The 26,599-nt window shown below is 37.6% G+C and overlaps 5 protein-coding genes across 13 annotated transcripts; 2 read left to right on the forward strand and 3 right to left on the reverse strand.

The window, feature by feature from the left end:
- Positions 1–13: 13 nt before the first annotated feature.
- On the reverse strand, positions 14–4,836 carry LOC125222877 (serine/arginine-rich splicing factor SR30-like). 7 transcript variants are annotated; one of them, XR_007176625.1, is made up of 15 exons: positions 4,692–4,836; positions 4,044–4,132; positions 3,212–3,277; positions 2,979–3,053; positions 2,762–2,867; positions 2,636–2,682; positions 2,464–2,521; positions 2,199–2,248; positions 2,031–2,087; positions 1,833–1,942; positions 1,654–1,755; positions 1,032–1,134; positions 593–635; positions 341–424; positions 14–239 (listed from the first exon to the last, which is right to left on the reverse strand). XR_007176625.1 is itself a non-coding variant. In XM_048125730.1 (14 exons), the coding sequence occupies exons 2-14, from the start codon at positions 4,125–4,127 to the stop codon at positions 225–227; spliced, it is 897 nt and encodes a 298-aa protein (XP_047981687.1). In that variant the 5' UTR covers positions 4,128–4,132; positions 4,692–4,836; the 3' UTR covers positions 14–224. The 7 variants fall into 7 exon arrangements, 3 of the variants coding, with proteins under 3 accessions (XP_047981687.1, XP_047981683.1, XP_047981685.1); XR_016134505.1 differs by lacking the exon at positions 1,032–1,134 and having other exon boundaries at positions 521–635; XM_048125730.1 differs by lacking the exon at positions 1,032–1,134.
- A 9,071-nt stretch (positions 4,837–13,907) lies between these two features.
- LOC125222113 (large ribosomal subunit protein eL22z-like) lies at positions 13,908–15,610 on the forward strand. Its single transcript, XM_048124567.2, has 3 exons — positions 13,908–14,052; positions 14,136–14,390; positions 15,264–15,610. Exons 2-3 carry the CDS (start codon positions 14,158–14,160, stop codon positions 15,406–15,408), a joined length of 378 nt encoding a protein of 125 aa, XP_047980524.1. The 5' UTR covers positions 13,908–14,052; positions 14,136–14,157; the 3' UTR covers positions 15,409–15,610.
- Positions 15,611–15,752: 142 nt separating this feature from the next.
- On the reverse strand, positions 15,753–20,033 carry LOC125222111 (folate-binding protein 1-like). 2 transcript variants are annotated; one of them, XM_048124565.2, is made up of 5 exons: positions 19,673–20,033; positions 17,602–17,960; positions 17,032–17,354; positions 16,326–16,502; positions 15,753–16,063 (listed from the first exon to the last, which is right to left on the reverse strand). In XM_048124565.2, the coding sequence occupies exons 1-4, from the start codon at positions 19,743–19,745 to the stop codon at positions 16,370–16,372; spliced, it is 888 nt and encodes a 295-aa protein (XP_047980522.1). In that variant the 5' UTR covers positions 19,746–20,033; the 3' UTR covers positions 15,753–16,063; positions 16,326–16,369. The 2 variants fall into 2 exon arrangements, with proteins under 2 accessions (XP_047980522.1, XP_047980521.1); XM_048124564.2 differs by having other exon boundaries at positions 16,326–16,505; positions 19,673–20,030.
- Positions 20,034–23,039: 3,006 nt separating this feature from the next.
- Positions 23,040–24,209, reverse strand: LOC125218346 (dormancy-associated protein homolog 3-like). Of its 2 annotated transcripts, none has more exons than XM_048119998.2 (3): positions 24,043–24,209; positions 23,642–23,779; positions 23,040–23,365 (listed from the first exon to the last, which is right to left on the reverse strand). In XM_048119998.2, the coding sequence occupies exons 1-3, from the start codon at positions 24,155–24,157 to the stop codon at positions 23,274–23,276; spliced, it is 345 nt and encodes a 114-aa protein (XP_047975955.1). In that variant the 5' UTR covers positions 24,158–24,209; the 3' UTR covers positions 23,040–23,273. The 2 variants fall into 2 exon arrangements, with proteins under 2 accessions (XP_047975955.1, XP_047975953.1); XM_048119996.2 differs by having other exon boundaries at positions 23,642–23,782; positions 24,043–24,203.
- Positions 24,210–24,900: 691 nt separating this feature from the next.
- Positions 24,901–26,448, forward strand: LOC125219181 (uncharacterized). Its single transcript, XM_048121087.2, has 2 exons — positions 24,901–25,154; positions 25,767–26,448. The coding sequence occupies exons 1-2, from the start codon at positions 25,001–25,003 to the stop codon at positions 26,387–26,389; spliced, it is 777 nt and encodes a 258-aa protein (XP_047977044.1). The 5' UTR covers positions 24,901–25,000; the 3' UTR covers positions 26,390–26,448.
- The last annotated feature ends 151 nt before the right edge of the window (positions 26,449–26,599 follow it).

Genomic DNA, 26,599 nt, shown 5'->3' on the forward strand with positions numbered 1-26,599 from the left:
ATGGCCAACATGATGAAGAAAATGTATACAATCATTAGCAAAAATATTAGACGATCCATTAATCTGACAGATGACTCACCCAAATCCTCCTGAATGTAGCTAAAACTTTTGAAGTCTTTGTTTGTGAACTAGACACTCTTTCATTTCAATCTTTTAGCTAAAACTGTCTTTGTATGTGAACTAGACACAATCTTTCATTTCAATCTTTCATCCGCAAATTCACTTCAATCAGAATGCACCTGCCAACCACCATATTAAGACACAACATCAGCATTCCAAAACGGACGATAATTCTCACAGGCACAAGAATTTTATCTCATCCACAGGGAAAATAGGATACCGATCTAGATCTCGATCTGCTCCTGCTTCGGCTTCGGCTCCTGCTCCTGCTCATACGGGCACGTCCATGCCTGGATTGATGGGGCTGCAGCATCAACAAAAAGTGAAGGGATAAAATAACCATGACTGATGTCTGTAACAGCCTGCCAATATCCCAAGCTTGGCCCCGTAATTATCTTACTGAGGACTGGGGGTCAGGAAGAGTTATTCAATATTTATCCACTACAAATATGGTGGTAGAATATATACGTACTGGCGGTGACACTGCAGGTCTAGATTTCCTAGGGGATCTGGATCTGCAATTTTCATGAACTGTAAATTTAAGCTCGGAAGATGCAAACCTCAACTCAAGCAAAAAAACATTTACTGCTCAACGTGTGAAGTAATACTGTAATATGAAATATATTACTCCTGTTACCTCATATAGTCCTTTACATCACACCCTATTTTATAAGTAAACAAAAAAAGACGCCATCCTGAAGCACCATCTATATTCTTATAAGAAATACTACTAGATAGAGATTCTACCACTGATCCAACTTCTGTTTAATGCCACATAAATTGAGAAAATTAACGTGAGTTCAAGTAGGTGAAGTTGTGGACGCAACCTAGATTTAAGCATTAACTTAGTTTTCCTCACATCTTTTTTTACAGGTCATCGACCACATATAGCATACTTAAATAAAATTTACCATCTGGGTCTTGCAGTGGGTGCTCATCGTGCTCATCAACTTACAGCTTATTGCCAGAAAGAAATGAGTCGCAAGAAACTGAGCACCATAAGCCATCAAGTCCCTAACATGCAATCCCAGATCGCCACATAAGGTCAAATCTAGAAACAAAAAGGGCAATCTTCATGATCATAGTACCATATGGAGTAGTACTTAAATCCCATATCCTTTAACCAATACACTCCCCATCAAGTTCAAAAGATTGGAACCACAATGAAACCAGAATGGGAGGATAACACAAAAGCATGTAAAAAATCAAAATTCAACCCCCCAAACTGAATAGCAGTCAAACCAACAGTTCACAAAACCTGCTCTCTTTCTTTCAAAATGTTTTGGATAGTTTGGAAGTAAAAAGGGATATATCTCAGTGCAATTAATGTATTACAAATATATAGATGATTTCCCCATCTGTGGAGTAGCTACACATATTCTATAAACAGATCATCAGAGCACTCCTCTTTTGCCCGATCAACCAGCTATTTGTACTCTAATTTGGTATATCACATCCATCATGTTGATACGGATTCTTATGTTTCTTTGGGAAGAAAGGTTATTTTGGAGCTCTCACGAAAGGATTCAATACCTTGATAAAGAGCGAGGGGAGCCAGATTCTGACTTGGATGCAACAGACCTTGAACGGGATCTAGAAAGAGATTGATGAGAACTTTTCTTCCTTGGAGAAGCACTGCTTGTGAATATAAGAGGCAAAGATAAATACTTGGGGTGCAAAATAACATGTCAAAATTATGAAAGAAAGTTAACCTTCTACTCCTAGCCCGATCACCAGGGCTGCGAGAGATACTTCTGCTTCTTGAGTAAGGACTCTTAGAAGGACTCCTGGAGTAACTACGTCTCCTGTCATACTCCTCCACCTAGATATAAAGTTGTGTCAGTAACCATAAAAAAATGAAATAAAACAACAAAAGAACAAAAACAAACTTGAAGCTTCTTCAAATGTACCCTTATATATGCCTTTGAAAATTGGTTACGGAAGAGAGAATCATCAAGCTTCCTTATCTGCACAGAGAACCAGATCACAACGATAAAAGGGAGAAATTGATTAAAAATTTGCCAAAATTCAAATAAAAATAAAAATGAGCAAGCAAAGAGAGAAGTTATTAGACCCACCGCATATTTCATGTCATCGTAGTTGTTATAGTCGACAACTCCACGCATGCCTGCATGGATTACAAATTTATGGAGTAATATATATCCACACCCCCAGTACAACTACCACCAGCGAAATACTCCATATAAGTAAGATATCTACAGCTAAACCATCATCCTTGAGGATGGTTTGTGCACAGACATGAGTTACAACTTTTTTACTGGCAATATGTAAACCGAAACCAAGGCTGCAAGGGTAGTAGTTTCAAAAGATATAGTATCTCACCGTCACGCTCACGGTAAACTTGAGAAAAACAAACATCACCAGCTCGACGCATGTGATCCTAAGATCAGGAGCAGCAAATAAGGTGCTAGCATTAGCATGTCAGTTGATAGAATTATAATGATAGGAGAGACATCATGATAGGCACAAGAGAAAGTAAAAAGTGAACCATTACCTTCAAGTCTTGCCAAGAAGCAGAAGAAGGAAGTCCAGTAACCAGCACTGAAATATCAAGTATTTTACTAGATGTGGACCAGAAAATAATAAGATTAAATCAAACTATTCATGCAACTACATCTACCCCGGTAGTCAGAATGTTTTGAAGCTCCACCACGACTACTTCCACTGTTGTGACTACTGTGACGGTCATATGATGATGATCCTCTCCCTCCATGAGCTAGTTCAACCTGCTTATTAAATGGAGTATAGATTAAAGATTAAAGACAGAAAGGCAGACACAATATAACATAACACTGGGACAAGCAACTTTTTCATTATAGAAATAGGATATAACTCACCCGTAAACGACATCCATCAAAATCATAACCATCACGACCATGTATGGCGTCATCAGCGTCGCGAGAATTTTCAAACTGGAGGACAAGACCATTTGAGAATCTTTGGTAAAGGCAGAATCACAAACAAACTAGCCTAGCATCTAAATGGGTAAGTTATATCTTCTGAAAATCAGTAATTGATAAGGGCAAGAAATATAGCATTAAATAGTTTGCTGGCTCAAAATGGTACTTACCTCAACAAAAGCATAACCAGGAGGCCTTGGAGGCATTTTCAAATCTATATCAACAATACGGCCATACTGGAAGAAAAGAACAAAAAAAGAAAAATATTAAGCACAACAAAATCATAAAAACCAACCCAAAACGAAGGGAAAGTTGTTGGAAATAATCCAAACAACTAATTATCACCAGCACGGTGAGACTGTTTCAGATGATTGTATACATAAAGAAGAGCAAAGGATTGTTCAGTAACTAGTTATAACTTAAGGAACATAAAGGATAATTATGGGAAGAAAAAGTGCTTTCGTTCCTTGGCCCCCTTATACATTTTGGATAAGTAAAAAATAATTTCTTAATGTGGTGTGATAACATCAGATAAATCAAATGATCGACGTTGTTGTGAAAAAAAAAAAGATTGTGGATAATCTTGATAGGCAAATTTCATAGGGACGTCGACAAATGTCCCTAAAATATGTGCATTTTTCCTAGCATTTGCAAATAATTCTTTTATCAGAACAAAGTGTGTGCATATGTAGAGTTTTGTATTTGTTATGAACAATTATTTAAAAAAAATCGTAAACATATTTGCACAAACATGTGAATATGAATATCAACAATAAACATAACATAGTTATATATGCAGTTGAATATGAACATAAGGTACACGTTTTATAAATAAACATGCATATTATTATGTTATAAAGGAAATGCTAAGGTTCCAAAAGATTCTGCAGATTCCTTCTCCACATACTAGTATAGTATACATAATACATTCAAGGTAATGAAAACTGGCAGTAATGATTCCAAGATTTTATTCGAAAAACTCTCAATTACTTATAGCTAAACCTTGTAAAAGATATCTTCAACTTCACTCTGGCGAACATCACCAAGAAGATTGCCGACATAAATTGTTCTGCTTGATCTGCCCATTTAAGCTGTAATACACAAAGACATCCATATATCAGCATCTGCGCATGGCATTATAGGGATGTGATCAAATGAAAACTCTAAATATTGTACAAACTCAGAACTATGATCTGGATCATTGAAAAATGTCAACGGATCACAAAAAAGCATCAACAGGAAATTGTCAACGGTGGTCAATTATTGATGTTGTGTTGATACTGTGTTGACATTAAAATCTTGGAATTTTACACTGTATTAATATTGTATTGAAACTGTGTTGAAGCTGTGTTGATTATATGGGCAATTTTGGAAGGCAAAATCTATGAAATGGATACATGCGCATTAGTGCAATCAAATAGTAAAAGGAAAAGGAACTCAACACGAACAAAAACCCTAAAAAGCAGCGAATATTGTTTTCAGTAAATTGAATTCAACAACAGAAGATAGGTCTAACACTGAAAGCCATCGGATTATCAATAACCAAATTTAACAGAGTTACAAAAATTTCACAGGAAATTGGAAAAGGAAAACGTTCGGCAGAATAGTTTTAAATATGGAAATATAATGAAATGAGAAAGAGGGACATACCTGTGACTCTGTGAGCAGAGGTTGGCAGAGAGCGAGTATGAAAGGTGTAGAACGTTCGAGAGGGAAGCGAGTGAATCGAAAGTTGGTGGTAGTAGTAATTGATGAAGAGTGAGAACATCCCCCTTGATTATAAATTTGAATATTCAATACTACGACTTGTTAAAATTTCAAAAATATTTTCATATCCAAACTAGTTAATACATGTAGTCTGGTATTTTTCAGTTTCTCTCACAAATTTCAAAATTGATTCATAAAATCCTTATTAGTTTCTGTTGATATTTATCCAACTTGACACGTTGACAAATATACATGTACAACAAAATTTAATTAAATGATATCATTTAATATTAAAATTTAAAAAAAAATTGAGGTATTTGTACCATTTATAGTAGTAATAATAAATCGGGATTCCTAACTGAGGTGGTGAAAAAATAATAACTAGTACATAACATTAAATGTATATTTTACAATTTTTTTATATTTATAAATCAAATATTTTCATATATATTTTATTTATTTATTTTCACGTCAAATTTACCTTATTATGTTATTGAATTACTTCCTCCGTTCTTCAAGAGTATGCGCTCTTTCTTTTGTAGTTTGTCTCACAAGAGTATGCATTTTCTCATTTTGCAACCTTTTTTCTCTTTAATAAGGTGGGATCCATTATCCACTAATAATAGTTTAATAACTTTTTTTTTCTAATTTCTCTTACTTTACCAAATATGTAGGACGATATAAATATTTCAAAGTGTTCTAATCAACATTTATATATTTATTTTTAAATTTACATTTAATTAATTGAAACATTTTTTTAATTATCTAATAATGTTACTATACATTTTTTATTTTTAAAGTTTACGTAATGATATATCGGTTTTTATTTTCATTGTTTCATTGCGCCTAGGTAATCAGTACGTGAAAATTACATGGGCCATGTTGGGTTGGGTCGGGTCGGTCAAGTTGGTAACTCTAGCTATGGAATTTTAGGGCATTGGCAATGGGGGCCGATAGCAAGGGCCTATCTATCGACCCCCTCATCAGCTCTCGTAGGTCACCGTTGTGAGGAGAGGGCCGATTCCCCTTCCCCAATGCCTCCGCCCCTTGACTGATAAATCGCACCAGCCGATGGCGCATCGGCCCTGCGATGGGCCTCCATTGCGGAGGCTCGGACCGATGACAGAGCCGATTTTCATTTTTTTATTTTTTATTTTATTACTTCTATATATACATCCTTCCTCTATTTCACACATTCACTCTCATCATTTTACTTCTATTCATCTCTTTCATTTCACACATTCATCTCTCTAGCAAAGTGAATCCTAATGATGGCAATAATTCAGGCGAAAATCAGTTTACTGGCCAAGGAGGTGGGTTTTCGAACCTACTAGCGGGAAACCAATATCCCAGAGGCGGCCAATTTCCTGTGGTAAACATGTTCGGGTTGGGAACCCAATCATCCCAGTTTGGGTTCAACTCGGATTCCGTCTCAAGGAGGCCTACCTTTTTTCCACGGCACCCAATACGCCGGCTTCCCACACAGCGGCTACATCGGTGCTGGTAGACCGATGAACACATCGAGTTCTGGAGATGATGTCTACCGCCCAACGATGAGCCCAAGCGCGTTTGGTACTCCCGGGACTGACGAATCCACTGTTCCGTTAAGAGACTTGAACTTCAGCACCGACGAGTATGAGGTGTCCGATATGGAGAAGGCGGTGGCGAAGGGAAAGAGGAATGAGAACGTGGGAGCCAAGTCTTCTGAGGGCGGGCAGGGTGGGCGCACAAGGAGTACCTATTCCATCGAGGAGTCGATTGCTCTTGCTCGTTCTTGGGCAAATATCTCTGAGGACTCGATTGTAGCCAACAATCAAGGTGAGAGTGGTTTCTGGGGGCGTATCACGCAACGATACGAACAAGTCAAGCCCGATGGAGCCCCGACGCACAAGTCCGGCGATCTACGCAAGCATTGGAAACGCCTGGTGTTCGAGTGCGATAAATTTCATAGTATCTATGATGGCAACTTGCGGGAAAGGCGTAGCGGAGAGAACGAACTCTCCGTCAGAGAGTTGTCGACAAAGGAGTTTAGGGCCACTGCCAACTCAAAAGGATTCAAGTACTGGGATACATATCAACAACTGAAGGATTTTCCCAAATTCAAAAAGGGTATGACGAAGGCGTTGCAGACGAGATCGGTGTGGACACGCCTCACGCTCTCCGAGAGCTATAGTAGCGATGGAGCGAAGACAATAGACTTGTTAGAGGACCAATCGCCCATTGAGACTACTCTTCCGCACCCAATGGGCGTGAAAGCAGCGAAGGCAAAAGCGAGGAAGGGGAAGGCAGAGTCCAGCGGAACGGATGCCCAATCTGCACCGGTCCAGGCTGATAATGCATTGGGTCATGCCGCCTTCGCACAATAGTGTTAGAGTTTGTATACTAGAAATCATCTTTCGAGTGATTGAATACTGTTAAAACTCTCATTTTATTTTCCAAATGAATAAACAGATTATTTTTGTCATAATGTTGTTATATTTTACATTTAATGGATGTTAATTGCATATTTAAATGTATAAGTAATTTAACAAAGTCTAAGTCTTTGTTTTAGTAGACCGGTTGTGGGCGTCGTCCACTTTAAGGTAACACGGTCAGTTCTAAACAAAGAAAAAGAATAATTTCACAACCTAGATAGGCTTAGACTACCTATCGTGAAAGGTTGCAATGTCAGTCCGATTATTTCTAAGCCTTACTGAAATAAGATGACGTTGGTGTGGTATAGCAATGAATGGATCTAACAGCGAGACAGTCTTTATGCTATCTATTGAAAGACGAGGTCTCGTAAATTATTTCTCAATCAATGTACGTTAGCATTGAGCATACGGTACTGATTATGCACTACTTTGACTTACCAAATGGTGCGGGTTTTTCGCAACCCAATAAGCCTGGTATATTGGGTCGTGGTGATTAATATCTAGCGGTGCTAGGATTGCTATTATGTTGAATCGTGCGCGAGGTGAGTCTCGTTTGATAACGTCCTCAAGAGAAGCTTGAAATAAGGTTTTATTATTCGGAACCTAGCTAGTTGGAGTTTAATTACTCTATGAATAATAAATAAGATTTTCTTGCTGAGTCCTCTCTTGGAATAAATAAGATATTAATTAATTAAGTCCATAGCAGACAATAATTAATTAATGGATATTTCTATCTTAAGCGCGGGAAATAAATATAATTTATTGGAAACCCGAAGTACTTGTAATTTCGGATTTGGATGAGGAGTGCAGTATTACTTCTGTAGTGGCTGCTCGTAATATTCCAATTTTAAGCTTATATTAAATTGGGTTTAATTTAATTAGTAAAAAGCTAATTGGAGGAGCTCATATCCAAAGCCTTCCATAGATCCCTGTCTGGGCCCAATATGTGACTTATTATAAATAGGAGAATAAAGAAGACAGAAAACACACTAATTATTTTCTCAAAATTTTCGGCCTCTACTCCTTGTAGTAGTCGAATTTTTCTCTCCTCCGAGGGAAAGGATTTCTGTCTTCTCTATTTAAGTCCTAGTGCGCTGGTGAGATCAGCCCACCCTGATATCGGTTCACAGTCCGGGAACCAGTCAGAAAATCTATGGTTTTGTACTGAAGATCTTCACGAGGACAAGGCGCTAGTTATCTTCGATTCTTTGGAGAATCATCAAGGTATAATGGCTAAACCTTAGAACAGCATGTTTTAGGTTTCAATTAATTTAAAGCATGTTATTATTTGAGTTATCAGCATGATATGTGAGATAATTACGCGAATAGAATTTGTCTAAATAATCTGCTAAATAGATCTGATTATTATGTAATTGATTTATGAATGCGCTTCCGCTGCCAACCCCTTCAAATAGATGGTGGGCCTCTACAACATGAGCATGAAATCCAATTCTCGATCTATAAAGAAGTCCATCTGGAACACCATCCAAGGATTGAAGAAGAAGATGGGTCTTAACGAGGATGACGAGCCAGAACCCGATGATTAATGTGTGTTTGTTGTTTTTATCTATCTTTTTTTTTAATGTGGTATGTTTTTTTTAATGAAGTATTGTTTTTTTATTGTAGTATTTTTTTAATGAAAGTATGTTTTTTTTAAATGATAGTTGCTCCTTTTTTATCATCTTGTCTTAAAAAATGAAATAGATAAAAATAAAAATGATAATGTGGAAATGTGATAGGCTCTGGGATGGCTCTCATTGCAGGGAGATAGGCTCTGGGATGGCCCTGTTGACGTGGCAGGAAAAAATGAAGATAGGCTCTAAGATGGGCTCCGGAGATAGGCCCTTATTGCTAATTCCCTTAGAGGAAGTTTGATTTCACCATAATATGTTCAGCCATTGCTTCCACGAGCACTTGTGATAGCTCATTGTCGTTTTTTACGATAATCTCTCCGATAACAAGACCAGATATGGCTTAGTTTGAAATAGATATGCAAATATTTATTTCCATCATTTTTTGCGAGTGTGTCCATCATCTCAGTGGAGTTGATGGTGCATGGATTGAATTTATGTTGAGCTGATGCACTATTTATTAGCACTAAAAATATTGCAAGTATACAAGGTAGATCTAGTATAGCTAAAGGTCAGTACCGGGATGTCGAACACAGGAAATAAGATTGCAACTGTCTATCATATACTAAGCGTCATATACTATTTAGAGACACGAGATTTTTGGATTGATTAATTAAACTAGACAAAAAAGAAATAAACAAATAACGGAAAATATAATAATATACAAAACAGGCTAAGGGATGCAGAATTTTAGGAACCACAATCAAAAGCTAAAATCCAAAAGACTTCCTTGAATTACGGTCTCTAGAGTTACTAAGCTATCACATATGTAAAACTATATCTTCTCTCGAAGCATATAATTTGTAGATTGCTACCTAGAACCGAAGTGTCCTTCCTAGAACTAAGGCAACAACTCCTAAAAGCTCCTAAGATAAATTTGCTTCATTCAAAGGCTCAAATCTCTCGATTTTATTGGCAAAGACGTCAATTTCTCCTCTTTCAAATTAGACTACTCACTTCTCAGTTCTTGTAGTAAAATCCACATGCATTCATAAGATGGCCAACCAAATAAATGTATAAGTACAAGAGAAATCGAAATAACTACAAGAGCAAACAAGGAAAAACAATTGAATAAATAACTATAATCATAGCATATTACCAAAAATTCTACAAAAGATGTTAATACTCATAGACAAGTAAAACAACAAAAAGTACTAGACATGAAGAAAAACAAAACAAAACCCAAGGTTGAATTATGCAATCTTCAGTCTTCTCTTGCCTGGATCTGCAGAGCTCCGTTCCAATGGAAGAATAATATATGGGATGGAAGAAGTATAGGGATGGAGAGGATTGGAGGCTCTGAGATAAATATTATGAATTAGGTTATGGGGTATATATAGGCTAGAAAAAGGTTTATAATTGGTAAAAATTATCCTCCAAGTAATGGGAAACAAGGTAAATTCGAATTCTTCAATTAATATGAGAGATTTGGCAACAATTTCTTTCCTTCCTTAATTTCCGCCTTATTTTGAATGCACTGCGCAACGTTCGTAAAATGACCATAACTTTCTCCACAGAACTCCGATTTAGATGTTCAAGGTACCCACGCGAAGCTCTTTTGAAGACGAAGTGAATGGTATGTATTGAACACTGATTGGACTTCAAACTCGTTGGCAGATGCGCTCGAACAGAGGCTGCTGAACCTTGACACTTTTGCACATTTTTTCTATCTTATTCTATCATTTATCAACAAACACATCAAAATACCAAAATATATAATATATGCAATTTAAGAACATAATTTGTATGATTGACATTTAAAACGAACCAAATCTAGGCCTTAAAAACATGCAAATCTCGTGTTTATCATGAGCAACAAATACTAAGTGTGTCCACGAACTATACATATTATTACTTCGGTAGTATTGGAACCATTCCGACGTAGGGTAGTCAAACATGAGATCCATGGAGAATAAACGACAATTCTCGTGATATTCAAATTAATCAAAATATTATTGAATTTTAAAATCCAATCATGTTTTTATCGTATATATTAGGTTTAATGTCAAGGGCCTGTTTGGTGATTGCTAATTGGTCATAATTGGCGTGAAAACATGGGTATTCTCTTCGTTCAGTGTTCCGCAGTAATTAATGCACGACCCTCGATTTGTGGTCTGGTCCGTATTGTTCCCTTTGACTTTGGCCGTAAATAATTATTGCACCCCTCCTCGATAATTGAATTCTGGTCCGCTACAATTTACCACAATTTGTGTGCAAATTTCCAATTTTGTCTCGGAAAATTATCATTTCCCTCCAAACAAACCACATTCTTGTCATTTCTAAAAAAACATTTAAAAAATAAAACTTCTCTCCTCTCTCTGTCTTTCTCTCTCTCTTGTTTGTACTCTCACATCTGGGTTTTATCTTCAACTGAAACCATCACATCAATATCGGGAGGTGAATTCATGTACAACAAACGGTGTAATTGTTTTCAACTATGGTAGGGTCATCCACATTTATTTATGTCCACATTTTTATCTTCATGTTATAAATATGTTATAAATGTGAACAGTCGAACACGCCCTAATTGTGTAATATCATATTTTAATTTTGTAAATCAAGCTTAGTCATATAATATCAATTCTTAATCGTGCACCATGTTTTAATAGTGAAAAGTTTATTCGGTTCGTCAAATTTTAATCATGTACTAATAATTAATATCATGTATTTGTGGATGCAAAATTTCTTAAGTATACTTCTGAAATAGGGATGTTATTAGACGTCACCAAACCGAACCGGCCCGTCCGAACAGGCCCGGAACCGTCACCGGCGGTTCGGAACCGTGAACCGGAACCGCGGTGGCGGTTCGGAACCGGATAGGAGTCGTCGGTTTAGGAGGGCCGGTTCAGGTTCGCGAAAAATCAAGAACAGTAACCGCCGGAAATCGGCGGTTCCGAACCGCCGGTTCGGCGGTTCCGGTAGCTTTTCAGGGTTTAGGGTATAGGCATGCAGGCGTAGGCATGCCGACTAAGAGTTATATATATATATATATATATATACTATCTATTTACATTTATAATTTATTGTTTTTTACTTCAACTTTTTTTATTTAAGTCTTTTGATTTTTGATAAGTCGTATTCTAAGCCTTGGTTACTGGTCAGTATGTCGTGAAATACATGTATTATCTGCAAAACAGTTGCTTAAGTGTGCAGGATTGAAGGATCCAAGTCAGTAGGTGACGATTCGTGTGACGCAAGTGAAAAGGGCACTAGAAGGGTGCGATACTGACCAGAATGCATGCCAGAGAAAAGGCTCGAGATGGAGAAGGAGGATAGCTGGGATTATTATTTTACAAGGGCAAAAAGGTCAAAATGCGGGAGAAGTCTACCCTAAAAGCAAGGGCAAGCCTCTCTATAAAAGAAGCCATTTGGAGAGAGAGAGAGTGCGCGGAAAAGCCAAGCTCGACAGTTATACTTAGTAGAATTCTCTCTAGAAAATCAATCCTTCAGCATTATCCTACCTCTCGTTCCTCGCCACAGCTATGGTCACTTGACGTCCAAGAGTTTGCCGGAGAAGTCATCTGTCCGCCGTTCCAGCCAGTTATCGTAGCAGTGTAGTAGTATCATCGCCCGGAGTGGCAAAAACAATCTTAATCGCTTTCTTAGTTAAAGTTTACTTGTTTTCATCGTTAGTTATTTTGCAAACACTCATCGCTGTTGCTCTTTTGAAGTACCTTGTTATTTTCCAACATTTACGTTATGAAGTTTCTATTTCGCATGTCGCTTTGGTTCGAGTTTGCTTCATTCTGCCTAGGAAAGTTAGATTTAGTCATTGCTTTCAATTTCTAAGTTTTATTTCTTGTCGAGAGCTGTTGATTTGAAGTTGTAGCTAAGTTAGTCAAGTTTTCGTGCATGAGTTTCTTTTCTGAGCCGTGATTACCACCTTGCATGTCAGTCAGTAGAAGTAAAAGTTGCGGTTTACCGTTTAATTTAAGTTTAAGCATTTTAATCGATGGATCTTGAGTTTGAATTCATGAATCTGACGTTTAGTTATGGTGTCTGTGTTCATATGATTTTTGTCAATACTTGGTGAAGAAGAAAACGTCGAAATCAACTTTATTTGGTCCACTTTTACTTTTAAGTTACTTTTTACTTTTGTTCCCTACTTTTCAGAGGTACTATCCAGACTTGTCAGAAAGCCCCCAGCCATCAGATACACCTTGTTATCTAACTTTCCTCTTTTAGCAACTGTCTACTTTCCATATGTCTCTGATACACCTTGTCCCCTATTTTCACGAACACTCCCACATGTCTGTTATTTTCCCGCCTACTAGTCAGTAGAGTACTACCTTATTTCCTGTCTAGGTAAAATCTTAACCCAAGCGTGGTAGCTAACCAAACACCCAGGAAAGTCACCACAGTTATCTAAACGTGTCCATCCTCGTGGGATTCGACCCTTACCTCCGCTATACTAATCAGTAGAAGTGGGTTGAGGAAATTTGTTTGAAGTCAGGTCTCGGTCGTCGTATCAACGACTCAGCTGGGTCGGAAATCTCTTCCTGGTCAGTTGGATACACTCCAATTCCACATGCGAAACCATCGAGGACAGAGAATTGACCACTTCAATTTTTTTGTAATTTCAATTTTCAACATTTGTATTTGTAATATCGACATTCACATATCGTTCAAATTTGTATGATTGTATGATTGTTTCAATAAAATTCCAATTGTTCCAACTCCAATGTCGACTTCTACTCCGTTTGTCAATTGTCATTCTTGTTTTATTTATTTATTCGATAGTACAAGACTACAACTACACCTACAACTCTACAATTAGTACTATACCGGAATAAAATTTTAAAAATAAAAAATAAAAAATTCGGCATTGAACCGGCGGTCCGAACCGGAACCGCCACGGAACCGGCCCGGAACCGGCCCGGAACCATCTGGAAACCGCCGGTTTTGAACCGGCTTGGAACCGTGACTGAACCGGAACCGGAACCGCCTGACCCTAGGCGGGCCGGTTCAGGTTCCATATTTTTTTGAACCGGAACCGCCGGTTCCGAACCGGGAACCGGCGATTCATGAACCGTGGTGACGTCTACATGTTATATCTAATTTCGAATCTCCCAAATGATAATTTGAAGGGTGACGAGATTATAGAGAAAGTATAACAAGAAATGGACTGAAAAACGAATCCCTGCGTATTAGTCCATCCGCAGCCCAAAAATGAGGCCCAAATGAGAACCCAAACTCCATAAAACCCTAATTTATCAGTCATCAACATTCTAGCTGTCGTCGTCCTCGCTCCGATCAAAGGTGCGCTTGTTTTTTTGTTTTTTCTCTCTTGTTAATTTCTGTAATATTCCATCACTTAATCTATACATTTTCGGTAAATGCAGCTGTTGCTTGTGTGGTGCGAAGATGATGCGTAAAGGAGGAGCAGCGGGAGGGAAGAAGAAAACGGCGACGTTCGTGATCGATTGCGGGAAGCCGGTGGAGGATAAGATTATGGAAATCGCCTCACTGGAGAAGTTCCTCCAGGAGCGCATCAAGGTCGGCGGCAAGCCCGGTTCTCTCGGCGACTCCGTCACCGTCATCCGTGACAAGGCGAAGATCTCAGTCACCGCCACCGATGCTACCACCTTCTCCAAAAGGTACAGTTTCTATTAGCTTTTTTCATTTTTTTGGTGAGGAACGATACTAGTATATAATTGTGCATGTGTAATGACTTGTATATTGATTTAGAATTTGATCGATGAAAGAAAGAAATTGTCTTGAAGTAGTATAAGTTTATTAATAAAATGTGGTATTGACAATTTGAAGGATAATATGTTGAAGCAAGTGCAAACATCATATAGTAAATGGTAGATTAGCTTCGGTTATTCTATCCTTCGAAGTAAACACCCCCTAAATGTATATATTTGTATACTTTGCATCCCCTGATCAAGGGTCAGTTGATTTTCTTCAAGGAAGGCATTACTAGATAGTTTCATAAATCAGTGTATAAAGCTCTCTTCATTGTGTTATGGTTACATAAAATAAATTCAACATCTTGCAGAATGCTCCAAAGAAATATCATACTCCCTCTGTCCTCTAAAAATATGGACTTTTAATGCGAAATTGGTAAAGTACGAGAGAAATAGGAAGAAAAAAAGAAATTGGAGGAATGTTAGTGTAGAATGAGGCCGCCAACATCATAATAGAGAAAAACTTGTCAAAAATGGAGCCGGACTAATTTTATGGGACGTACCAAAATAGAAAAAGTAACTATTGTTTGGGGATGGAGGGAGTAGTATATATTGGCTATCTGGGAATTACGCATTAATACTTCTATATACATAATTCTGATCAGTAAGTGTGCTGTGACAATTTGAGTTCAGATAAGGAAAAGCTATGGGGTTGGGTTCTTTTCTGTTGGATATATTCAGTGATTCGTTCCCAATGACTCAACTTTGTGTCCTATTGTCTACCACTCTACATTTATGTTCTAACTGTCTAACCACTGTATGTTTGGTTATCTTTTCCAGGTACCTCAAGTATTTGACGAAAAAATATCTAAAGAAGAACAATGTGCGTGACTGGCTGCGGGTGATAGCTTCCGACAAGGACCGAAATGTCTATGAATTAAGATATTTCAACATCGCCGAGAATGAGGCTGAGGAGGAGGATTAATTGCTGTGTTAGGCTTAACCCTCGCATTTTATCGTTTTTTAATGTCTGGACCGTTCTCCTTTTTTTGGTTAAAAAAGTTTATTCCTATAAGTAGTATTCTTCGATGGGAAAATTGAGTGTAGATCATTTGCAATTTCTTCTGCGCCTTTTGAAGTTCAAATCAATCTGGTTTTAATGGAACGTCAATAACGCTTTTTGTGTATCTCGATCAAATAATGGTATCGCTGCAATTTGAAAACAATTTCTGTTGTGATTCTTGTTTGGTTAATTAAATATTCCAAACTCAAAATGCTGATCTTGACCTGTTTGGTAAAACTAGAAGGTAAAGTATTTCATGGAATCAATTAAAGTGCAAGGGTGGAATTGTGTTTTGTTATAAAACAAAACTTCTCAACTTAGTGCATCAGCATCATCCCCTTAAATATCACTCGAAAACAACAATAATTTGGTAAGAGACCCATAATCTATTGAACAAAGCTCAACATATTACACCAAAGATCATAAAGGCCAATCTTGTTGCCACGAATCAAGTGAATAGGTCCCATGCTTCAGAATATGATTCCTTTAAACCAGGAGGATGGTGGCTAGACGACCCTCAAGTCAATAATCAGCAAAGTCGGATGTAGATCCCACACTTCGAGTTAGTACGAGTGCCCTGTTCAAGAGTATTGAAAGATAAGTATTTTAGGTAAGATCAAAGCAGTGATGTTCAGTCTATGCAATCTTGAGACAACAAGTAAATAGAATATCGACCAAGCACACTTCCTAATCCCGGAATATTTCCATGTATTGTGAATTTTTTTAGCATTGCAAAATGTGACTATACAAGGGTTGATTCAAATCTAAAATATATCCATAGCCATAATTGCAAAGAGGAAAGAGGATGTGGTAGGTGGCATTTTTTACATCTTACTCACCTGTAACAAAGGAAAAGTATATACAGATATGCTTTGCTTTGCACTCATTTTCCAACACCAACAGTCTTTCTGTTCCCTTGGATAACAGGGGATGCAGGGGGACTTATCCTAGTTCCTAGTCTCCTTCCACTGCGCTGGATAGCTGCTTGCGTCCGCCGTTGACCACGGCTCTTCCTTCTACTGCATCATCAGTTGAACTAATATGATAAGCCACAGCATAATATTCTTGTGGAGGAAAAATACTGAATTATTAATGTGTAATCTCGGTATAAACTAGAAGTACATCAATCAATAAAATAAAAGACGTTACAATCACAATACGCAAGCATGAGATTGATATCAATATATTATTTCGTCGATTAAACAAGAAGGCACTATTTGACCTCATGGAAGATACTAGCAGCAGAAGTTTATTTATTTTCTTCCATTTCTGAATGAAGGTGATTCCACTCATGAATCATGATTGTATATTCTTTTAGAATTCTCAATGTTAGTAAACGTGCTATGCTCAATGTTCAGAGGTGTGAATTTAAGAAAGTAAATAACCTATACTAAGGCATTAAATACAGACAAAATAAGTTAAATAGTCAAATCCAGTTCCAAAATCCTTAACTATCTCCCCAGTCCCCTCCTATCTCCTTTTTGAGACACCACATACACAAACATATGCAGAAGGTATAAATATATCCCTCAAAATAATACTGACCTTGCAAATATAAGTCCAGCTGTAAGTACCATTCCTCCAACAGCCCAAGAAATACTCTCGCTCAATGGCATATCAGCAATCAATTGCATAAAATCTTGAACAAACTCCGTATTCTGTTCTCCGCGTATATTCTCAGAACGTGAAGATTTCCAGGAATTTGCAATATAATCTAGACTACCCTTCCCACCATAGCACTGTGATTCTTCAGGATCATCGAGAGGCTTGACAGAGAAACCTGCGGCATTGCAGAGCTCAGTTCCATTAGAGACCCACTTTGAAGCTCTACCACAAACAAAGTCATCTTGGCTGCATGGTGCTAGTACCTGAAATATGATTGTCCAACCAGGAAATTTACTGAAAATATAACATTTAAAATGAAATACTACTATTCTCAAACCATCATTCAAGCGATGCCAAAATTGTGTACAATCACTTTTAGCAAAGCCCAGTTAACAATAAAGCACTCCAAGCTCTTGCATGAGAGATTAACTTCAAAGCATAGGCACATATCATTGATTACACTATGAGTAAGTTGCAACAATGTAAAATAACTGAAAGTACAACAAAAACCTGTGTCTTTCCATCCATAGCAAAGTATGCTGTTGAACATGCTTCATAAACCCTATCACAAAACGACGCACAGATGTTGGGAGGTCCTCGCTGTACCCCCACCCTTGGATCACAGATAGAACACTCCAAGAATTCCCATAGTTGCAAGCACTCTTGGCTAGCTTCTCCAGATGATGCAAGTCTCCTGATGGATAGCAAAGCAGGGTGCGTCTGAGTTACATCGCAGCATGTCTTTTTGCGGAAAACCCTGCAAAGTGTAAGATCTCTGGGACCTTTGCTTGCTTTCTTGGGGGGTTTGCCGACATTTGAAAATGGGGGGAATCGACCACCGGGAGAAACACAAACTTCACTTGTTTTACCTGCACCAGGAACATAAAAAATTAATGACGGACTTCAACATAATTAATGAGCTTGTGATGTTTCCTCATTCCATTTAGAAACACAACTTTTCACAAAATTTTAGTTCTTAATCAAGGTACATGAGACTTTCAAATACTTGAAGATAGACAACGAGAAAAGAGATCACATCCGAAAAAAGCATTGTGGAATGTGTTTCCCTTCTCTCATCTAACCTTTCTATTCTAGAGCATCAAAATTCTTACATACTTACAAAACAACACAACACAAAATCTCGTGTCGAAAAGCAAATGCTTCACATTTAATGGGACGGATGGAATAATAAACAAAAAGTGGCTATTCCCATCACTTGACTGAGTGCACATTGTCATTTTGTGGGATAAAAAATCCTGTCGGCATTATATAACACTACATGCCTCCATCCATAACATTAGGAAATAAATTGCTAGATTTAAGAGTAGCCATTTCACTACCGTAAAAATTGGTCTAAGCTTCCACTTTGGTGTTGGGCTCAAGATGTCTTATCAGTACCTCTTGCCACACAACCATTTTACATTAGTTGTTTTACATACTCCCTCCGTCCCCTAAAAATAGGGACTTTGCGGATGGAACAAGTTTTAATGTGAAATTGGTTAAGTATGAAAGAGAAAGAGAAAAAAAACAGTGATTGAAGTATTATTAGTGTAGAATGGGGCCCACCTCATAGGCGAGAAAAACTTGCCAAAATGAAAAAATGAGACTATTTGTTTGGGGACAGAAATAAGATATAAATCAGTGTGAAAATTAAGAGAAAAAATAAGCTTGGTACATAAGTGAAAAGTAATAGAGCACTAATACTATAAGTGAGGAATATGGGCATTTCTGCCAGGACTATTTGGACACTGACTGGACCAAGCAAATTCTGCAACAATGTGGCACTGCCCATTTTGGATCAGAAAGTACCTGCTGCTGAAGTTTATTGTCAAGTTAGTAGTATGATCATAAGATAGGATGCTCTCTACAAAACACTGGAGATGCTTGTTCAATGCAGAATACTTTTGGGTATTCTTTTGCCTGCAGTAACACTGTAGGCAATACTTGGGCAAACTTAGAGTGGATTTATGTGCCCATGAATCAAAACAGATTTCTTATCAAAACAGATGTGAAGTTGATCAACTAGCATCATATTTGTAGATGATGAAAATTAACTCTAAAAATTTCTTATCTGCATTTTGCAAAGAGATCAAATAGTACTACATATTTTTGTAAAGATGAACGACAGAAAGAATATAGGATCAACAGATTTTTTACTTTTTCCTGATAATGTTAACTAGTCATAGGAGCTGAAGGATCTGCTCGTCTTTCTTAGTTCTCACTTCTCAGGTAGTATTTCCCTGTGATCTGTATCCACACCTAATATTCTACTCTTGCTATGCATATATTGTTAGGAGTAGGTGGACGAACGTATGCAAAGTGTTTGTGGAACTGATGCCCACAAACTGTTTGCTGAATGAATTAGTAAAATGAATGAAACAATACTCATCTTGCGAGGCCCAAATACCAAGACGTCTGCCTCCCTAAGCTCAAGGGAGTTTATTTAGAAATTGAAATAGACTCCTAACCCTACTGCCATTTGCAAGTTATCACATTTGTACAATCTGAAAACTTTCGAAGGCTAAGCAATTGATGAGCATAGAATCAAGTGAAGATCGAAAAAGAGAAAAGTAATACTCACCGTAGGCGCACGGAAAATAAAAATTAATGAAGTTGAGGAAGAAGAAGATGCAGAAATGGTGGAATCTCCTCATCACATCACAATTCGATCATGTATTGAATTTGAGGCATAAATCGTGAACAGAAAATCCTGGCCGCTGACCGTGGCCTTGACTGGTTGTTTTGGAATTGGGAAAAACTCAATGCCTCACAATCAGGTATTGCACTGAAATTAAATGATAAACCCTAAAATGGGTCAATTTCGAAACCGAAATCTACTAAAATAATCTTTTCCGTAAGGCGTTTCACTATATTTTGCTCTACACACTAACACAACATGGCGAAGAAGGCATTTTCTGACGGAGCATTTGGAATTTCGGATATACAGTACTATACTACTTTCAAAGTTCGAATTTTTATGTAAAAATTGATTAGTTAAGAAAAAGATTAACAAACTAATTAAAATACCCATTTTATTAAAAAAAAAAACGTTATCATAAATATATAGAAACTCATTTTATCATAAATTAAAAAATAAAACTATTTTTTTAAATCAGAGAAAGCGAATACAATATTACCATTAGGGTGTGTGTGTATAATGGACTTTGAATTTTTATATGGTGATTGCAATTTTTATGAAATTATAATATTTTAATTCAATTTTAAATTTTTTATTAGTTAAAATTAAACAATCGGTATAGAATTGTATTATAACGCTGACTTCTTTATTCAGTAAGTTAAAGGATTTGCTAAAATTTGGCATTAACTTTGAATTGAATTATTTTTTACTTTTTTACTTAATTGTATACATATAATAACATAATGTAAACTAATTAAATTAAATTTTTGTGTCAGTGTATGTGATTTGAGTGTAAGTATTGCGTGCAATGTAAATTTACGGCAAATTATCGCAAGCTCTGAAAATCAAAGGTGTGGAGAGGGTATAGAGAGAGTATTTGGAGATGATTGATAGTGGGAGGGTTAGAGCAACTCCAAGGGGAGAAGGTAAATGAAAAGGGTATATCATGTTTATATCTTCTCAAAAAGTGCAATATACCTTTCTAAAAATCAATCAACTCCAAGGACAAAAGGTATATAAAAAGGTATATCTTAGAAAAAATAAAATAATAGTACAAAAGCATTAAAAAAATATAAAGTATAATACCTTCTCAAATACCTTCCACTTTGGTGAATGTTTTTTTATGAAAAGAAGGTAAATATGGTAGTTATATGATTTTACCTCTCCATTGATGGAGAGGTAAAGATACCTCTTCAAAATGGGAAAAAGGTATAATACCTTCTCAAATACCTTTCTCCTTGGAGAATGATTTTTCATGAAAAAAAAGGTAAATATGGTAGTTATATTAGATAACCTCTCCATTTACCTCTCCCCTTGGAGATGCTCTTAGGGTATAGAGCGAGAGGCTATCTCTATTTTATTTTTGCCCGAAAAATTAAAGCCAAAAGCTTGGTATTCAGACACACATTTCTAAAATAATCATGATCTAAAATTCGGGATGGGTGATCAACAACACCCTTTGCATGTCTATAACTATAAAGAGAATTAGAGAATTACTGCTGCAATAACGAACGATATTAAGGATCCGCTGCAATAAAGATCGATATTAAGGATCCGTTTGATAAGAAAGGTGGAATATACAAAGATATGTGAACTGAGATAAGTAAGGTGGACTTTGTGTTAAGATATGGTCAGATAAAATTTTTACGTTGTTGTTTGATAGACTAGATCAGTAGATATTATCTAAACTCATGTAAGTACTATTAGATAACACATGGACTGACATAATTGCCCTTCTTTTAAATTGTGTAGTATGTGTAATTAACCTTGTATGAAAGAAAGAAAAATGCCTAAAGAAGCAAAGCAAAACCCATTGTGAATCCAAAATCAGAATCATTTTAAGAGCAATTTTTTTTTAAAAAAATCAAATATGTTCATATCAACCACAACACAATACCATCACTACTTTAGAGAATAAAGAGAATAATCATTTGAACCATTTGAATGGAAAAAATCAAAGAGAAAATTTGGAATACAACAAAATCATCTCTACCATATCTTTCATCAACAAGAAATTGAAGAAGAAAAATAGGTGTCTCAAAGAATCAAGGAGAAATATCAGTTCAACCATTTGAACAAATGTCAGAAGAGAAAAATTGGCCTAACACACAAGAACATACGTGCCCAAATTTTTCATCGACAAGAAAAAAAAACAAGGAAACTCTCGTTCAGATTTTAGAACCATATTCATATCGTAGAAACCATGGGAGAAACCCATCCCACGTTCGAACCAACATCGGAGTGAATCACAAGAATTTTGTGAGCCACGGTAGAAACCCAAGCCATTAATCTACGTCGGCCAGTGATGTTTCTCTCCCTCTGTCTCTTTCTTGTTTGCTGCCATCTTCTGGCTTGCGGGCGACGTCGGCTGGCTCGCACCCTCCGTCCAAATTCTTCTATCTCTCTCTCACGGCCAGTCCCAAACTTCAGGACCCTAGCACCTTCGTCTAGCACGACAGTGAATCGTCGTCGTTCCTCACCAAAAATCCGGTTTGGCCTCCCTATTTCCGCCTCTTTTCCTCCTCCGACCGCAACCCCTCACCATCATTGTCCCGCGCAGCTCCATTGTTAGCTCGGGTTCGCCATCCATGGTTATTTTCCGATGGTCAACCACTTCGAGGTCATCCTGCAGCGTCTGATCGAAGAATACTCGAGCCGCGTGGCATCGTTGTTCTGCCGCTCTCCAGCAACTGAAATCGTGCCTCCAGATGTGGTCGTCAGCGTTACTGCTCCGCGGTGGTATGAACTTAATTGACCGAAAGAGGGAGAATCATGGGATGGGCAGAGAGTATTGGAGAGGGTGGTATGACCATAATTGACGAAAAGGGGAAGAATCATGGGATGGGTGGAGAATGCTGGAAAGAGAGGGGTTTAACGGATATCTTGAGAGAAAAGTTTTATATCCTACCAAATTTGTCGGATACATAAATCAGCGTAACTTTGCATATTTAGCCAAGCTGAGATGGGCTCTAGAATTATATTGGGCTTCAAGTTAACATTTCTATGATATCAAACAAATAAAAAAGTTAGGATATAAATCTCTATCATGGCATTACTAGCTTATCAAACGGGCCCTAATTATTAGTAATTGTTACAAGTTGTCAACATAAAACTCGTAGAACGTGCAAAGTCACTCTTAACTTATTCTAAAAGTGAGAAATCAAGATAACGAGTATACAGATTCTAATGTTAAATGTATCAAAATCCTCACAATTGGATTGAGAGCTGAGAATTTTAGAGGCGGTTAACGAAGATTAATTAGTAAAAGTTAATACAAATATTCAAATCAACACAAATATAGTAGTAGTAGTAGTAGTAGTAAAAGTACCGGTAGATGCAACTAAGGAAAGTGGCATACAGAGTTTGGTACATGACAAACAACATTGAACTCATGAGACTGAGTATGCTCATCTATACTACTTAACTCATAAGCACACATACAAAGGAGAATATATACAAAACTCTCACAACAATCCCACACTCATGCAGCATGCAGCACACATAGGTCATAGCTAGAGAAGAGAAGAAAGAAGGTCTCATAGTCTCAGAGGTCGTAGGGAGGAGGAGGGCTCCTTGGTCCCACTCCACTAGCCTTCTCAAATGAAAATGACGACCTCCGCTTGAATCGCCCTCCTCCTGCAATTTTCAATATTTTACTTTTAATACCATACCAACAATAATTAGAGTAATTAATACACGTAACGTTCCACAGACTAGCTATTGTCTCACTCACTCACTCGTCCAACACGTCGGGCCCTTGCATTATCAACTTATTAATTATAAGTTGAGTTATCATTATTATATTGCCCTCCTACCTAGATTCAATGGATTCTTCTCGAACATCTCTCACTCCTAACTCCTAAAGCATAGGGCTCTACCGGTGGGGATACCGGTAGTGAAAAAGAATATTACCGCCAAAAGGGGATACCGGTGGGGTGCTTCCGGCAGGGGAAACCGGCGGCGAGTCTTTCTGGCTGGCCTGCGGCGGCTTCACGATCATTATACGCCTCGTCACTCTCGTTGCATCGTCGCCTCCCATGTTGCTTTCAACTTCTGATTCATCAACCATCAGATTTTAGAAAGTAGCTAAGTGTTCACGCATATTCTCAAATCTATTGAAAGCCATAAATTAAGCTGATACTCAAAAATTTAAATCTAACACAAAAATAGTTATCAACGCTACAAGAACAGAGCATCCGTTACTATTTACTGATCATTTTATCACGCTTGAAAGGCGTACAATTAAGGTGATCAGGAAATATTACTCTAATTAGGCGTAATTAAATTATTAGAGAATCATGATCTCGCCGTACCGTTGGCGGAGTTGGATGGAAAGCTAAAAGTAGGGTGTTTTCTGAGTTTTCCGAGGCCGGTATCCGGACGGGGACCGGCGACGGTGTCGTCCCAGAGGTGGTCAAGCAACCCCATTTTTTGCAATTGCAAGTTAGGCTACCAAGTCACTACTGAGGCGGCTTCTGATGATTGCTGCTATTTAAAAGAGATTGTTTGGAATGTCAGCCGTTGGATCAGATCTAGGATGTGGCCGATCGATCAGCACGTGAGGAGTAGATAAGATCGAGGAGAGAAGTTTAAAGCGCCGAATGTTAGGCGCCAACGTGGTGATATTTCATGAGCTGATGTGGAGTACGTCACGTGACTTTTTATTATCATTATTATCAACACTCCCTTCATTAATAAATACTCCCTCCGTCTCAGATTAAGAGTCACTTTTTGCCATAAAAGTCCGTCCCAGTTTAAGAGCCATTTTTAGAATTTTCAATATTTGGTCATACAATTTTACCCCATTCTTCATCAAAATTACATAAAAATGTCATTATCTACATTAAAATAAATCAAAACAAAAATCAAAAGTAAAAAAGGACTCACCTTCAACCAACTCCACCATCTCACTTCATTTATTACACACTCTACCATCTCACTTCATTTATTATACAGTTCAACTCTTTCTTAAAATTCGAGTTATAACAATAAGTGACTCCAAATGTGGGACGGAGGGAGTACTTCATGAAAAGTCAAGGCCCAAATCATTATCTTTCATTGGAATTGAAAATCTAATATGGAGGCCCAGCCCAATATGATTGGGCTAAAAGTTACGAATACAAATTATCCACTGTATTGGTATCAAATATCAATATTTTATTATGCTTGAGCGTCTATAGAGAAGAAGAGAGAAAATTGGTAAAGCATATCAGCGGTGCAAAGCCGTAGTAAACAATTAGTCAAAGGGAGTTCAATTAGGTCATCCGAGCAATGGCAGCTACAGGAGGATCCATCCATCTCGCAAGGGAGGCGCGCCGACGTCGTATCATGGAGCGAGGATCTGACCGCCTCGCCCTAATCTCCGGCCGCATCCACTCCCTGCCGCCAGACCCCGACCAATTCATTTCTTCCCCTGCCGCCGTTGGTATGCCCCGCTACATTTTGTTAATTTTGAATTACTTGATTTTGAGCCGAATTTGATGCAAATTTTCGCTGTCTTTTTGTTGTTTTAGAGACATACCTATGAAGCTGCTGCGTTTGCTTGGTCTAGAAGGGTTTTAATTTGGGGGAGGGACATAGTTACTTTTTATTTATTTTTTATCGATTTAGGGTCTTTCGATTGGTATATTATAATATAAACCGATGAGCTCTTTTTTTTACTTCTTTCGGTTTTCCTCTGATCCATATAGATTCGGCTTGTTTTTTGTTCCACTTCCCAGGGTAGATAAAAATCATGAATTGCGATTTACAAGCTCTTGTGTGATTTATGAAATGGCACCGATTGTTGTTACTCTTTTTCATTCCAACTTCCATATCTGGATACATGTACTATTTCAGTGTAAGCTGCTGCATATGGAAAAGAAAGCAAAGCACAGATAGACAGGGATTTGTTGTGTCAGATTCTTTGTTCTCCAGTGATCATGATTTAGTTTCATCATCAATCATCATTGTTCTTTAATTTTAGCCTTCACAAATTGATGATTTCTCCATATTTGAATTTGAGTTGGCCCTGCTTCTTACCCTATTGATATTTTAGATTCTACTCAACAAGAAGAGGCAGCCTCTAATTCATTGCTACCAAATGATGAATCTGTACAAGAAAAAGGGCAGGAGCCTGCTCGCTCTGACCGCACGGTGGAGCCTCCTCCACTCAACAGCTATAATGGCAGCACCATTCCATCCGAATCAGTGGCCTTACATGATAGTACCAACGAAGAACCATCTCAAATCCCGTCATCCGCACAACAAAGACCTGTACAAGATCGCCAACGTGAGCATACCCTGTTTACACCCGACCAAATTAGATTGGCTGTTGCAGCTTCAGAGAATACTCGTATGTTTTGCTCTATAGCAGCTGCTGTTTTAGTAATTGCGTCATTTGTGGGAGTTCCTATAGTTGGCCTCCGATGCATCATGCTTTTCAGACCCTTTTACCTGCTTTTGTTAACGAACATAACCATTGTACTCGGTCGTCTTATTGCGGGATCGAGACCGAGAAGGAGGAGTAATGCTGGTAGGAATGATTTGGCTGATCAACTGGGGAGAGCTCTGGAGTTGGGGCTGCTAATGAAGAAGATTGTTGGAGCAGTGTCTATGGACTTCAGTATTTATGCAGTCGTGCTCGTTTTTGGTCTCTCAGTAGTACAAATACTTGGGTGACGTAATTATGCTCGATAAAACTGTAACATCAAATTCTTTTGCTAATTGTATTTTCTTCATTTCGTTTGTTTTCTTATCATTATAAATCTAAATTTCAACGTTGTTTGAAAAGCGTTTTCGATTCTATGCAAAAACTTGAATTACAACAATTGAAAACTACTGTTACAAATACAACTACTAGACTCAAAAAATAAACAAGAGATTATGTGA

This window comes from Salvia hispanica, chromosome 1, assembly GCF_029641045.1.
Source record: "Salvia hispanica isolate PSC_SH4W2 chromosome 1, Shi_PSC_v1, whole genome shotgun sequence".
Taxonomy (NCBI): domain Eukaryota; kingdom Viridiplantae; phylum Streptophyta; class Magnoliopsida; order Lamiales; family Lamiaceae; genus Salvia; species Salvia hispanica.